The sequence below is a fragment of the Capra hircus genome, chromosome 29 (assembly GCF_001704415.2).
Source record: "Capra hircus breed San Clemente chromosome 29, ASM170441v1, whole genome shotgun sequence".
NCBI lineage: Eukaryota > Metazoa > Chordata > Mammalia > Artiodactyla > Bovidae > Capra > Capra hircus.
The window spans coordinates 1,576,036-1,592,242 of NC_030836.1; the positions used below are offsets into that span (position 1 = coordinate 1,576,036).

A 16,207-nucleotide genomic window follows, 5' to 3' on the forward strand; every position below is an offset into this window, starting at 1 on the left:
AGTGATGCCATCCAGCCATCTCATCCTCTGTCGTCCCCTTCTCCTCCTGCCCCCCAATCCCTCCCAGCATCAGAGTCTTTTCCAATGAGTCAACTCTTTGCATGAGGTGGCCAAAGTACTGGAGTTTCAGCTTTAGCATCATTCCTTCCAAAGAAATCCCAGGGTTGGTCTCCTTCAGAATGGACTGGTTGGATCTCCTTGCAGTCCAAGGGACTCTCAAGAGTCTTCTTCAACACCACAGTTCAAAAGCGTCAATTCTTCGGTGCTCAGCCTTCTTCACAGTCCAACTCTCACATCCATACATGACCACAGGAAAACCATAGCCTTGACTAGATGGACCTTAGTCGGCAAAGTAATGTCTCTGCTTTTGAATATGCTATCTAGGTTGGTCATAACTTTTCTTCCAAGGAGTGAGTGTCTTTTAATTTCATGGCTGCAGTCACCATCTGCAGTGATTTTGGAGCCCCAAAAAAATAAAGTCTGACACTGTTTCCACTGTTACCCCATCTATAGGAACATGTATATTTATATGGATATATGTATAACTGATGGAGAAGGCAGTGGCACCCCACTCCAGTACTCCTGCCTGGAAAATCCCATGGGCAGAGGAGCCTGGTGGGCTGCAGTCTGTGGGGTTGCTAAGAGTCGGACACGACTGAGCGACTTCACTTTCACTTTTCACTTTCATGCATTGGAGAAGGAAATGGCAACCCACTCCAGTGTTCTTCCCTGGAGAATCCCAGGGACGGGGGAGCCTGGTGGGCTGCCGTCTCTGGGGTCGCACAGAGTCGGACACGACTGAAGCGACTTAGCAGCAGCAGCAGCATGTATAACTGAGAGGCTTCCCAGATGGCTCAGGGATAAAGAATCCACCTGCCAACAGGGAGACATGGGTTTGATCCCCGGGTAGGGAAAATCCTCTGGAGAAGGAAATGGCAACCCACTCCAGTATTCTTGCCTGGAGAATCCCATGGACAGAGGAGCCTGGTGGGCTACAGTCCATGGGGTCACACAATTGAATGACTGAATACACCTGCATAACTGAACCACTTTGCTGCATACCTGAAATTAATACAACACTGTAAATCAACTATATTTCAACAAAAAATTTTTAAATAAAAATAAAATTCTCACTTCTGTCAGAAAAACTAATGATTGTATTAAAAGCTATTAAAATAGAAAACAAAACAACTCCAGTATTTTCTGGTAGAAATTACTAGAAAATAGAAAAGCACTTTGTACTGAGGTGTCAGGGGATCCTTCTTTTAGATCCAGCTTTGATTGCAGCCATGAAATTAAAAGACGCTTACTCCTTGGAAGGAAAGTTGTGACTAACCTAGACAGCATATTCAAAAGAAGAGACATTACTTTGCCAACAAAGGTCCGTCTAGTCAAGGCTATGGTTTTTCCAGTGGTCATGTATGGATGTGAGAGGTGGACTGTGAAGAAGGCTGAGTGCTGAAAATTGATGTTTTGAACTGTGGTGTTGGAGAAGACTCTTGAGAGTCCCTTGGACTGCAAGGAGATCCAACCAGTCCATTCGAAAGGAGATCGGTCCGGGGTATTCTTTGGAAAGACTGATGCTAAAGCTGAAACTCCAGTACTTTGGCCACCTCATGCAATGACTTGACTCACTGGAAAAGACTCTGATGCTAGGAGGGATTGGAAGCAGGAGGAGAAGGGGACGATGGAGGATGAGATGGCTGGATGGCATCATTGACTCGATGGATGTGAGTTTGAGTGAACTCCGGGAGCTGGTGATGGACAGGGAGGCTTGGCGTGCTGCAATTCATGGGGTCGCAAAGAGTCAGACACGACTGAGCGACTGAACTGAACTGAACTTGCCACTAAAGAAGTCTCTTTATCTTTGAGCCCCAGCTTCCTTCTCAGAGAAAGAAGGGTTTGACTGGATCTAGCCTTCCATGCATAGCACCCCAAGATTTGCAGGGGCTGTGACTCACAAGGGGACTGGGCCAGCTGCCCCAGGGGGGAGGCGTGGGTCCGTGAGAACAGCCGCAGAAAACAGCCAGCAACTGTTATGTCATCTCTCCCACAGTGTGCGTCACTGCGGCTGCGCGCAGTCTGGCTAAGCTGCTCTGTTTGGAGGGAAGGCCCTGTGCCGACTCACCAATCCACATCATGCAGGGGCCCACCTTCCTTCAGGGTAAAGCCCTTTGAAAGAATGGCCATGGGAGAATTCTTAGGACTATGTGGGTAGAACTCAGAAGGCCCATGGACTTACACGAGTCTGTTAGTTCTCTACTGCTCCATGCCAAACAAGCCCAGAACTTACCGGCATAAACAATAAGTATCTAGTATCCTATGGTTTCCACGGGGCAGGAATAGCTTAGCTGGCTGTCTGTGGCTCAAGGCTCCTCACAAGGCTTGAATCGAGCTGCTGGGCTGAGCTGTGGTTTCATCTGAAGGCCCCGGAGGAGGCCGCATTCTCTCGAGTTCTCTCGTGCAGCTGTTGGCAGGCCTCAGGCCCTTGAGCGGTAGGCCCCTCACAGGCCTGCCTTCCCACGTCCTAGCTCTCTCCCCAGGGGAGCGATCCAAGCCAGAGTCAGAGGGCCTGCTCTGCCCTGAACTGTGTCCTTCTCAGATAGACCCGGGACCTGGGGTTCCTGGCTGAAATGCTGCAAAGCTTGTACCTGGACACACCTCTGTCTGGGTTAACAATACAAAGAAACTATATGCAACAAAAAATAACTGTGTGCAGGTGTAATTGGGGCAAATTCTGGATCAAAAATATTCAAAAAGACAAAAAACAAACAAGAACAACCCGATTGCCATTTCCGAGAAGCTGGGAGCAGGCGTGTAAGAGGGTGCTGCGCCTGCTCCCTGCACTCAGCACCACAAAGGGGTGGGCAAGCTACGCAAGCCACCCATCTGGCCCAACCCCTGGACACAACCCTTCCCTCACTCCATGTAATGCACCAGTCCCCAACCATTTTGGCCCCAGGGACGGGTTTCGTGGAAGCCAATTCTCCATGGATGGGGTGGGGGATGGTTCAAATGGGGTCATGATAGCAATGCGAGTGATGGGGAGCAACAGATGAAGCTGCAGTCAGCTCACCTGCTGCTCACCTTCTGCTGTGACCCAGTTCCTAACAGGCCACAGACGGGTACCCATCCTCAGTCTGGGGGTTGAGGACCCCAATATAAGGAGAAGTGATGCTCACCCCTCCTCGGGAAGCAAGGGAGGATATTGCTTGTTTTTGTTCCCTTTTGCAGCCAGCACAGGAGCCCCAGTAAAATTTTGCCTGAATTTCTTGTTTGGCTTCTAGTCAACTTCCTCCACGGAGAGCCAAGAATCCTAGTTGGTATCACCTCAACCCATAAATCCATATGTTGAAGAGTTAACCCCCTATGTGACTGTATTTAGAGCTAGGGCTCTTCAGGCATTAAGGTTGAAGAAGTCAAAGGGTAGGGTCCTAACCCAAGAAGATCGGTGGTCTGAAAGAAGAGGGGGACAAAGAGCACTCTTTTCCTTCTTGCACACACCAAGGAAAGGTCACGTGAGCGCCCAGCGAGAAGGCGGCCACCTGCAGGCTGGGAACTGACTGCGCTGGCACCCTGAGCTGACATCCCGCCTCCAGAACCGAGAGAGTGAATTTCTGCTGGGTAAGCCACTCCATCTGCGGTACTTTGTTATGGCAGCCCAAGCAGACTAAAGCAGAGAGCATGACCAAGAGGGAAGGAACAGTCTTTCTGTACCCTGATCTCAGGAGGGATACCAGCCATCTGATGTGCTCGTCTGTTTCCATCCATATGAATACCATATGCTATTCAGCAGATGTGAGCCAGGAGACTTTCCTGGTGGTCCAGTGGTTAAGACTCTGTGCTTCCAATGCAGGGGGTGTGGGCTCAATCTCTAGCTGGGGAACTAAGATCCCACATGTTGAATGGCTTGGCTTAAAATTTATTTTAAAATATTTTAAAAATATTTTAAAAAGGTGAGTCTGGAGTCAGTTTAAGTCCATTCAACTTTCAAGGAGAGTCATGGGACTACCAAGAGGTGAGGGGTCATAGAGGCTGCCTACAACACCGGGAATAATTTACATCTTTACTTTGATTAACCTCTAACTGGACTTAGCATCACATTCAATTGTCAATGCAGGCAACCAATCACTACAGGATGAGAAGCACCTGCAATCTGGCAACCAGTCACTGCTATTTTCATGTTGTTTCACAGTTGTGGCACATATCCCCGTTCACCACCACGCCAAAATATCCAAATTATCAGATCTACCGTGTGAGATGGTATTTGATCTACTAAAGCAGACATTCATTTTCCTATGGACTAAGACCGAAAAACACCTGGACGCACCATTTCATTTCTGGCCTTTTGCACTTTACTTTATGAAATGCAAAACATTATTCCGAGAAACAATCTGTAGGTGTCACCAAACTGTCAAAGTATTGGTGGCACAAAAAGTTTAGGAATCCGTAAGCAAGTGGCTCTGCAAGTATGGTCCTGGGAATAGCAGCATTAACTTGCCCTGGGAATTACTCTGACACACAGGTGATCAAACCTCCTCCCAGACCCAGTCAGAAAGGCTGGGGGCGGGGCTAGTAATCCCCCGGTTAACAGGCCCTCTAGATGACTGGTGCACACTGCAGGCTGAGACCCACTGGTCTAGAGTCTTTCATTCAGAGTTTGTATTTCCAATAAGCTCCCTGATGAAATTAGTCTGGGGACCACTTTTTGAGAGCAGTGCTCTTGACTAAAATATAAACCATCTTGACCATTAGCTGGATATCTGTTAACCAAGTCTCCTTTGGTGCCACTAACTAGTCTATCATTCATGACAAGTTAACCCTTCAGAGTTTATTCATATGCTAACTAGAACAATAACAAAAAATATCTGCCAACTTTCAGAAGTTGCTGTGAGAACTGGAAATAATGTATCTGCAGTACTTGGCATGGTGCCTGGAATGTAATAGGAGCTCAAAAAGCAAATGTCATTAGTCACATTATGTTTATTACCATTTAAAATTCTTACCAAACCCCAGTTTTGCCTAGCAGGGTTTAACAGTAGGCGAGAAGAGGTATGTGAGCAGTTCCACATAAGGAAAATCTCGAGATGCTGCTGGAGATCCAGCTGCAAAGAGGGCTGGGTTGGCAAAGCAAGCATTATTCCTGTGCTCCTAACATTACAGAAGAGCAAACAGTCTGAGGGAGACCAGTGACTGGCCCAAGGCACACAGCCTGCATACTGCAGGGTACTAATCATCCAAGGCTTCCCCCCAGCCACATGGCCTCTTGACCTCTGGTTAAGAGATGTGTCCCTTAAGGACACTGGTGGGATATGCAGGGTCCAGAGGAGTCAAGGGTTGCTGGCTCGGCTAGGGTATGATGTCACCAAGAAGATGTCTCCTTGGCAAGTCCTAAAACAGAAAAATGAGGGTCCACTTGCACACCTCCATTGTGGAGTACATGGGCACACCTGACTTCCTTCACAGAATCCACACCCTGGCCCTTCTCTCCCACACAGCCAGGTGAAAAAGAGGTGCTTCAGAGTTTACCTGTTTGGTCAGATGTTAACATTTTTCTTTTGCTTTTGGCGTAGGCCTGGTGCAAAGGTAAGCTAAGCCCTTCCAAGAGTACACGCTGAGTGAATACTTGTTTTCCTCCACGAGACTAAAAGGTGGTGATGAAAGATTTCAAATCAAACCCCATTACAGGGACCTCCATGAGACCAGAAAGGCGATGAGGGAATACTGAAGATCTAACTTCATCCCAGGGACTGAAACTTTGGCCACCACACTGAAGGTAAGGGAGAGCTCCAAATGGAGACAAATGTTTCTGACTCTGGACTGGGTGGCATACACGACCCTCCCTCAGACTTCGTCCCTGACTCTGACAGACTGAGTGGCATGCACGACCCTCCCTCAGACTTCGTCCCAGGATAGGAGACAGACAGCCTGGAGCACTGGACTGACATGCGTTTCCGCCAGCCTCCCAGCACTTCGCAGGGCACTTCACTCGTCTCTTAGCTGTTCCTCCTGAGTCTTCTCATGGTTCTAACAAGTGAGGGACACATGGCGAGGACATGTCAGAAGAGGCAAGAGGTGGCGGGAAAGATTCATTTAAAGTGGCCCGGTGAGGAAGACCTCTCTTTAATAGCTCTCAGCAGTTACTTTTGTGAACATTCCTCTCAGGTAAACAAGTTCCTGTACCTTCATGGAGCACAACATACTCAGATCTAATGATGCTCTCAGACACTGGGCCAGCCTTTCTGTCTGACAAGATCTGCACTCTGGAAAACCAAGTTCATTCCAGCTTTTGCCCCAGGAGAGCCCCTGTGGGGTCAGGATGCCATCTGTCTCCTCATGAAGTATGCAGAAAATGATCCCCAACAAGAACTGGGAGCTTACATCACTACAGTGAACAGCAGTGCAAAATTAAGGATGCTGAGGGCTGCTGGAAAACAAACTTTTGGGTAAAAATGGAAAAGTTCTATCAAGAGATACGTTTTCTCTGTTTCTTTCCTGTTCTCTGCTAATAAGATCTATTGACATTAGAGGGAAAGGCATCATTCTGGAAAGCTCTGAGAGAGAACTTCTATCTTTTCTATTCATGAAATTCACTCTACTGGTTGGGTCTGTTCACTTCTGTAACCCAGAACCTACAGAGCCCTCAGTGGCGGAGGGACTTTTCTTCCCATTTTGCAGTGACTCCCTCTCAGGTTGCCTTCAGCCCCTGAAACAAACTCCCTGTGCTCGCCTCCTGCCTGCTGCCATGTGAGTCTCTTTAGTTGACCGACTCTCTTACCACACGGAGATGTCTGAAGGCAGATGTGCGCCTCCCAACTGGGTTTTCCTCAGCCTCTCCCTCTTAGTTTCTTTTTCTTCCTTTGAAAGTCAGGTTTTTTTTTTTTCTTTCTGCTTCTCTCCTTCCTTTCACATCAAGGATTAAGTGGTTGTGGGCTCTCCTTGTTGCTGAGGCTCACCCTCCCTAACCACATGAGGAACGCCATCTTTTTCCACTTCTTTGAAATGTGATAGGGCAGTTTCTCTTTCTTGCTTTCATTACTGTAGCAGAGACAGGAGTGCTCACCAAATACCCTGTGGCCTCTCCCATACCTCCCAGCATCATCTGACTAGTTCTAGCCAATGGACAGTGACAAAGTGATGTGGGTCTCTCCCCGGCTGAGGCAGCAAAGAGCTGACATGCCTTTTTCATCCCTCTCTTCTTTTGCTGCAGTGACCTTGTGAAGCAAAGGTCACGAAGGTGGTATTGACCCAATGGAGGCACCAGACTTCCACGTGCTGAATGGACTTGCCCTGACCTGCTCCCCACAGGAGTAAGAATTAAACTTTCGCTGCACTAAGCCACTGAGATTTTTTGAAAAGTTACCTCAATCTAGTCAAGGCTATCTTAGCTAATACAATCCTCTTTTGCTACTAGATCTTTCCCCTCTTCTTGCCCCAACATCAAGCCCCAGCTCTTAAAACCTGACTTGAATGCAAATACCATTTTGTGAATACTTTCTGAGTTGTCCCACTTGAAAATTCACTGCTCATGCTTTCATGTTTCCACAGAGACCTGAGCTAGCATTTTACATGTGTCTGACTAATCCTTTAAAAATCCCTGCTTTTACAGATGAAGTGACTCTGTTATACCATTGATCCCATTTTCTCTGAATGTTCGTTTGTGCTTGTCTCTGAATGTTCATTTGTGTTTGTCCGTTTCCCGTAATGACCGGAAGCCCCTTGACGACAAAGCCTTCCTACTCTGTCATGATTAGCAAACATATCTTCACTCCTGAAGGACTGTAATTTAATTCCTGATGTGTCTCCAATTTTTTATCTTTTTTACATGAGGTCCTGCTTCAGGCCGCCTAGGCTACCTCTGTCCCCCTTGTACCCGAATTTGAGTTCTTGCCTTCAGTCCAGTCAGTTGCCAAAACTGGCAGATTTCACATGTAAAATCTCTCTCTCATCTACTTCTTCCTTTTAAATCCCAAGCTACCACTTGAATTTCGGTCTTTGTGGTCTTTCTCAGTAATCTCCTAGAAGCTCTCTCACACCCACATTAGAGGCTCCCGTCAGATCAGCAGCTCCCAAGCCCAGAACTGATGAATTTCTTTCATCCTGTGTGTGCAGCGGCTCTTTTCCGTCTTTGGGTTTAAGCGCAATTCCTGGCTTTTGTGAACCCCCACAGCTGGGCCCAGATGCCTTCTCTCATCTCACTGTCCAGCTTTCTGTCCTGGACCATGGGATGCTCTCCCAACTATTTAGTTGGGTCTAAAGAGATGCAAAGAGTTGACTCATTGGAAAAGACTCTGATCCTGGGAGGGATTGGGGGCAGGAGGAAAAGGGAAAGACAGAGGATGAGATGGCTGGATGGCGTCACCAACTCGATGGAAGTGAGTTTGAGTGAACTCCGGGAGTTGGTGATGGACAAGGAGGCCTGGCATGCTGTGATTCATGGGGTCGCAACGAGTCAGACACGACTGAGCGACTGAACTGAACTGAACTGAAAGAGATGGGAATACCAGACCACCTTACCTGCCCCCTGAGAAGCCTGTTTGCAGGACAAGAATCAACAGTTAGAACTGGATGTGGAACAATGGACTGGTTCAAAATTGGGAAAGGAATACGTCAAAGCTGTATATTGTCACCCTGCTTATTTAAGTTATATGCAGAGTACATAATGTGAAACGTCAGGCTGGATGAAGCTCAAGGTAGAATCAAGATTGCCGGGAGAAGTATCAATAACCTCAGATATATAGATGAAACGACCCTAATGGCAGAAAATGAAGAGGAACTAAAGAGTTTCTTGATGAAGGTGAAATAGGAGAATGTGAAAGCTCCCTTAGAATGCAACATTCAAAAAAACTAAGATCATGGCATCCAGTCTCATCACTTCTTGGCAAATAGATGGGGAAACAATGGAAACAGTGACAGACTTTATTATCTTGGGCTCCAAAATCATTGTGAACGGTGACTGCAGCCATGAAAGATGTTTGCTCCTTGGAAGAAAAGTTATGACAAACCTAGACTGTTTTAATACTAAAAAGCAGAGACATCACTTTGCAGACAAAGACCCATATAGTCAAACAAAGGTTTTTTCAGTAGTCATGCATGGATATGAGAGCTGGACATAAAGAAGGCTGAGCACTGAAGAACTGACGGTTTTGAATTGGGGTGCTGTAGAAAATTCTTAAGAGCCCTGTGGACAGCAAGGAGATCAAACCAGTCAGTTCAAAAGGAAATCACCGCTGAATACTCATTGGAGAAACAGATGCTGAACCTGAAACTCCAATACTTTGGCCATCTGATATAAAGAGTCAACTCATTGGAAAAGACCCTGATGCTGGGAAAGACTCAGGGCAGGAGGATGAGATGGTTTGCTGGCATTACAGACTCAATGGACACGAGTTTAAGCCAACTCAGGGAGAGTGTGAAGACACGGCAGCCTGGAATGCCACAGTCCCTGGAGGCCCAAAGAGTCAGACACAGCTGAGGGGCTCCACAAAAACAGCACGCTCCCGACTTTGCAGATGTGTCCTCCTGGTTCCTGTCTTCCCGAAGGCCTTCCTCCCTCTGCCTACTGAATCTCATTCACTCTGGATTCTGGAAGTTCTTCCTTTTATGCCAGGTTTGTGTGCTCCAGATTTATGCCCTGCGCTACTGCATAGACCCTGGGCCTGTCACTGCATTTTCCTCGTATAGTTCCTTCTATAATAGCTGCTGTGTACCTACTCAGTAAATATCAGCTATATTGAATGGAAAATAATTTTAATGTGTGTTACAAGCTTCCACGTTTCTCCAAAATCCCCGAATGAACATGTTCATTAGAACATTTCCTTGCTTTATGTCCCTGATGCATAAGAGGAAAAATATGTCCTCTTAAATCTCAAACATCTGGACATTGGCCTCTCAATAAATCAAGGACTCTGACACATTTTCCAGTGCAAGTTTACATTTGATTTTCATGTCACTTTGCCTAAAATGGTCACAGATTTTAGCTCCGATTTTTATCACTGCATATTTCCTTTGTTAGTTTAAAAATCCCCCAATACTGAGAACCTGGACACCTAACCTTGCCTTAAGAGGTAGAGTAAATAGCAAAATATGAACCCCAAAGAGGTGGTGCAACAAAAAGTCGCATAATGTGTACTGAAAGGATTAAATTCTCATAAATATTAGGTCATAAAGTCACATCATTAGTTCATGGAATGGAGACTGTTTCCATTTTACAGGAAAATGAAGAATTTAATGCTAAAATCTAGATAGTTGCCATGCTATTGCTTAGAACTCGTGAAATGGGTGCTAAAGTAGTCTGGTCTCCCTATTTTTATTTTTTTTCCTGATCTAGGCAGTTACTCTAACATGAGCATTAGTTCATTACGAATAATGAATTTGGCATACCAAAGAGTTGTTTGGCTAAAAATAATGATATAGATACATATATATATTATATATATATATTATATATATATGCTAATTAGAAAACCAAGGTATGAAAGGTTAGCAAGAGATTGTAAGAATTTTGAATTTATGAAGTAATGGACTCGGACTTCAGGTTAATATATCTTTGTCTTTTTTCTGCAATTTATAGTGGCTTAGTATATACTGTAGCCAAACACTGATGAAATCATTTGTAACTTTAGGTAAAGGAATATGCTTGACAAAAGAAGTTTCATGAACCAAATAGCCCTGTCATTTATACAAATGAAGACAATGTTCTTCACTAGGATCAAAAACCAATTAGACAACTTGGGTGGATCTCAAGGGAATGATGCTGAGTGAAAAAGGACATTTGGGAAAGGTTACAAGCTGCACTATTCCATTTAAATAACATTTTTGAAATAACTAAATTATAGATATGGAGATTAGTGGTTGCCAGGGATTAGAGACTGGGAAGGAAGTGTGGGGAGAAGGTGGGTGCTGTTATGAAGGGGCAGCGAGTAGATGAATGGGGTGGTGGTTACATGAAGTTACACAGGTGATAAAACTGCACAGAACTACATGCACACACACACACACACACACACACACAGACACCTGTGTCAAAATCTAAGTATACTATCATTATGCAAGATGGTATCACTGGGAGAAAAGATTGTGTGAAAGGTACATGCTACTTCTTGTACATTTTTTGGGCAAATTCCTGTGAACTTATGATTATTTCAAAGCTAAAAGTTCTTAAACGTCAGAATTTCCTTGTCACTTTAGAGAAGGGGCCTATGTAGGCTAGATGGAAACCTAAGTGAGATGGCTGGGAAGGTGAAAACTGGCTGATGGCAGCTTCCAACCATGGTGGGACTGTGTGCCTGGAATTGCTGAGTCTTCTGAATGCTGTTTTTAGAAAATGCCAGAAATTGAAAATTCAAATAAATATCTCTTGACTTCCATTGACAATTAATCCAAACTGTTTGGAACACTCTATATAAACCAGACTAAAGACACTTTTGAACTGTGGTGTTGGAGAAGACTCTTGAGAGTCCCTTGGACTGCAAGGAGATCCAACCAGTCCATTCGAAAGGAGATCAGCCCTGGGTGTTCTTTGGAAGGAATGATGTTAAAGCTGAAACTCCAGTACTTTGGCCACCTCATGAGAAGAGGTGACTCATTTGAAAAGACTCTGATGCTGAGAGGGATTGGGGGCAGGTGGAGAAAGGGATGACAGAGGATGAGATGGCTGGGTGGCATCACCGACTCAGTGGACGTGAGTTTGAGTGAACTCCGGGAGTTGGTGATGGACAGGGAGGCCTGGCGTGCTGCGATTCATGGGGTCGCAAAGAGTCGGACACGACTGAGTGACTGGATTCAGTAGGGTTGGATTCAGTCTTAATGATTCAGGAGCAAACTCAGCTTTAGGCCAGAGGTTAGGTTTGGCCTCCAGATGATTCACCAGCCCTGCCCACCCCAAACTGCTCATCTCAATGTGTGGCTGATGCTTCTCTGTGCTGACTTATAGCAGACTGAGAAGTGGGGATCAGGCCGCTGATGAAAACGGCATAAGCACCCCCCAGTCACTGATACTTGGGACTCTGGAGAATATGGGTTTGACAATGGTTCTCCCTGCAGGCTCTGAGCAAGACCTGCATCCCCACCTAGTGAGCACAGTGCCTAGAAACAGCAGGCGCTCAGTTTACCTTTTAGAGGAGCTCATTTTTTCCTCCCCAGCTGTCTTAGTTTTTATTTTTAAAGCTAAATGAGATCTAAAAAAACTGAGAATATGACCTAGAATCTGGTATCCTGTGCTATAGTTTTCTGGAAGTGAATACAATGGCCTGATGAACACACAATACGAGCAGCACCCATAACCTCCATGTTGGTCTGAAACCATGGATGTAAGCCTTCGGCTAATTGGTGCAAAGAGCAGAGAGAGGTGCTGATAGGTTGTTCTGGGTCTAGTGTTTGAAAGGCTTCATCATCTCTGCCCCTGCTAACGCACAGAGTCCAGTCAACCCTTCTTCCCCAGCTGCCAAACCGGACAGCTGACTCGGCAGAATTGAGCAGCACAGAGCTAGCTGCCTGCCCTCTACGGCAATCACATCTGTCAGTGGGTAACCTCCCGCCTCCTGCCTGAAGCATAACATACTGATCAGACTCTCTCCCTGTTCATTCTCTAGTAAAGAGAGCACACCCAATCCCTTTAGGAAGGCGGTGAATAGAAAAACTCCAATGTTTTACATTGAGATTTTAATTTGAAAACCTTTCAATCTTAAAATTTCACTTCTGGCCCAATTATACATTCTCAAAGTTAAATTATTAATGATTCATCTGTACAATTTCTGCCCTCTTTTCTCCAAAAGCTTGCTATCAAGAGTCCAGGGAATGTTTTCTACTCCTCCTTTAAAAAGGAGTATTTGTAAACAATTCATGATTATAGGTCAATAAAAGAGTCTTTTCCAGAATTCCCTGGTGGTCCAGGGTTTTGGACTCCGTGCTTTCACTGCTAAGGGCATGGGTTCAATCCCTGTCAGAGAACTAAGATTCCGTAAGTTGCATAGTACAGCTGAAAAAACAGTCTTTTCCTATTTATTATGTTTTTCACCAAGCTTTACAATATGCAGATTTTTAAAGGGTTGGTTCTCAGCCTCGAAAATTATGCTAATAAGGTAAGAACAATAATTCATAGTATAGTCACTAATTTCTCTAAGGGGAAATATGCAGAGACCCTGGGCTCTTCGTTTGTTTTCAACTAATTATCATGTATTTACTTTTCCATTAGTCCAATAATTTTTCTTTCAATTCAGAATTAAGCAATAAGATACTGAATTATATAAAGGCCTGTTTATCATAACAGACACACCCCATCATTCCCCAGTCCTCTGATTTACAGCTCTTAAAATGCACAGCCAAGAGGCTGTCTATATGCCCTTTTGTATTTAGACTCCATCATGCAGTCACCTCAATAACTTATGCATTCTCAGGAAGGCTACGTAGCAATTAACTCCAGTCTTTTCTAACTCACCATCTCATTATGTAAAGTGGATCTGAACACAAACTTTATTAGCAACTTTCAATTCTAATTCCTTATTCCCCTCTGCCACTCCCACCCCTCCAAGTAATGTCAGTTTATGTGACCAAAATACTCTGGAAAATGGCAGTTAGAAAAAATCCACATTGGGCTGGCAGCACATTTAGTAATTGGTCTTTGCACTATGGGGCACCACCATAAATTGAGACTGTCATATTTCAGCTAAAGCATGGGTTGCAATTCTTTATAGAAATAGAAATGAATTATCCCCACCACACAACATTTAACTATGTTCAAGAGGAATGAGTAAGTAGGAAAGCTACTGTTTTTATTATAAAGGTTAAAAAAAAAAAACCCACAAACTCAAAACCCTTTGTTAAAAGTTAAAGGAATTTACAGTATTGCTTCTTTAAACCCCAAAAGAGGTAGGAAGATGTCTTGCAGATTTCTTTCACGTGTGTGAAGTACATCAGCCAAAGAGCCGAAACGTATTTTACTGTACTTGTCCTGACGGGAAGGAGCCCAAGTGGGCTGATGGAGCCAGAGGACAGGCAGCACTTGAATGTGGGAAACACACAGACAGGGAGGCCCCCCATAGGGGCGGCTGACTTACCAACATCCGGATCCACCGCTTGAACTCTGGTCAACAGAGCCTTGGTGGCCGTGTTCTCATAGACACAGGCGTTATAGTGGTCGGACGAAAACACCGGGGGGTTATCGTTCACGTCCTCCAGGGTCAGACGGACGTCGGATTGGCAGAATCGGCCGCCCCCGTCGGTGGCCCTGGCAATGAGGCTGTACGCAGGGACCCTCTCCCGGTCCAACGGAGCCAAAGTTTTTAACTCACCTGTGAAAATAAATGGCCTCGCTTTTCAAAACTGTCTTTCTTCAAAGAGCAGAGACTCAATTACATACAGAACCTGAGTGTAGGAAAGACTGCTGATATTTGGCTCAAGAGCTTCATACTTTGAAAAATAGAGCAAGTTCAAATTTTTTAAGCATCAGGGAAAAATTTATGGGATTCTGGATACAACAAGAAACCAACAGCATGACCTTCAAAGGAATTAATTCCATGGCGAAGTCTCTTGTGTCAGGGATTCCTTCTTTTGGCAGGATGGAGAAGCTCCACACCTCTTTAAACCTCACAAGAACTGCTCAGTTTTCTGATGGTCAATCAGGTCAATGGTCTTTAGACCCAGAAGGGTTAGTCTCTCTGCTTCCAGACACTTAATCTTTTTTTACCCCATCTTCTAGAGGGAAACAAACAGTCCAAACAGGCTGGCTCCAGCAGAAAGAGGTTACAAAGGAGTCCTATTGTGCCAGGAAAATCCCACTTGCTGGGAGAGTAGAGGGCCAGCAGTTGTTGAGGGGAGGTCCCAGTGGGGGATAACTGAGGAGCCCAGAGCAGACATGCAGGAAGGGGATTTCATAAACATGGAGGGATTATTAATCACTGAAATAGCTATACTGGTCCTGGGTGTCAGTCCCTGTGGGGATTTCATTGCCACTTAAATTTCAATGGATAATGGCAATGAGCACAATGACAGACCTGAATAAATGCTGTTTGGTGAAAAGTCAGAATCATGAAATATTATTATGTACTCTTAGTAAAATTAGCAGATATCACTGGGAGCAAGTCATCAGTACTTACAAAGCTGTTCTTCCTACAGCTTCCTGAAGGCAGGCAGTTCTCAAATACAGGCTGGATCATTTCCCCCTCCTCAAAAATATCCAGGGAGTTTTCAGTTGGGCATTCAGGACCCTCCAAGATCTGACCTAAAGTTATTTTTCCCACCACTTTTCTGGCAAGTCATCCTGTGGCTCCTCTGACCAGTGACAGTGCTGTACACGGCATTTCCTGGAGGCGCTGTGCTCTCTGCCCAGGCCGTGCCCATGGCCAGCAGTGACCCGCTTTAGCCCCTAGAATCCTGGCTCAGTTCAAATGCCGGTTCTTTACAAGCTTCCTCTTCCCTCTCATCAGAACATTAGCTGCTTTTTCTTCTGTGCTCAGATATAACTCTCTTGATATCTCTTGCAGGCACTCCTGTCATTCTGTCTTTCATAACCATTATTATTTCTGTTATTATTATTACTGACTCACTGCTCTGTCTTCTCCACTGGGTTACAGTATCGCTCAGAGATGCTTTGAGGGGTTCATGTCAGAGTCTATCACAAATATTCCATAAAGTGTTTTTAGGTCTAGTAGTTAATAAATGCTAGCTATTCAATAAAAAAAGAGCAAGGCCTCTATATCCAAGCAGTATATCATTATGCAACTAAGCCCTTCCCAGTAAGATATAGCTGACATGGGAGTGGTTATTGAGAAGCCAATACCTTCTGGAAACTCAGTAGTTAGTGACTATTCACTGCAACCAATACAATGCTGGAAATATGCAAATTTTTTAATCATTACACTTCAATTAAAAATTGTCACTGGATGGGCCAATCCAGTACACAGCACTGTAATAATTTACCTCCATAGAAAATGTTTTTTTCCTTAAGCTTTGGCCTTCAATGCCGGCATCTGCCTTCAGGGTACATAACCTTTCGCCTTATGAACTTTACCTTAACATGGAAGCAAATCTGAGGTCTCACAACTAAGCAGAAATGATGAATAAAAATCAGACAAGTGTGTTAATAAGCATAGGAACCAAAAAAGGGTTTCAACAAGGTGAAACTCTCCGTACTGTGCACTGCTGTCTGGCTTGCATGGAAACCTGCATTTACGATATAATTCTATATGTACACCTAATAGAGCAGCTG

At 44.9% G+C, this 16,207-nt stretch overlaps 1 protein-coding gene across 1 annotated transcript in view; it reads right to left on the bottom strand.

The window, feature by feature from the left end:
• The window catches only part of FAT3 (FAT atypical cadherin 3), a 656,439-nt gene that overhangs the window by 90,623 nt on the left and 549,609 nt on the right, over positions 1 to 16,207 (bottom strand). The window contains exon 12 of the mRNA XM_018043498.1: positions 14,058 to 14,291. Coding sequence (XP_017898987.1) covers positions 14,058 to 14,291 — 234 coding nt within the window. The remainder of the gene's footprint in view (positions 1 to 14,057; positions 14,292 to 16,207) is intronic.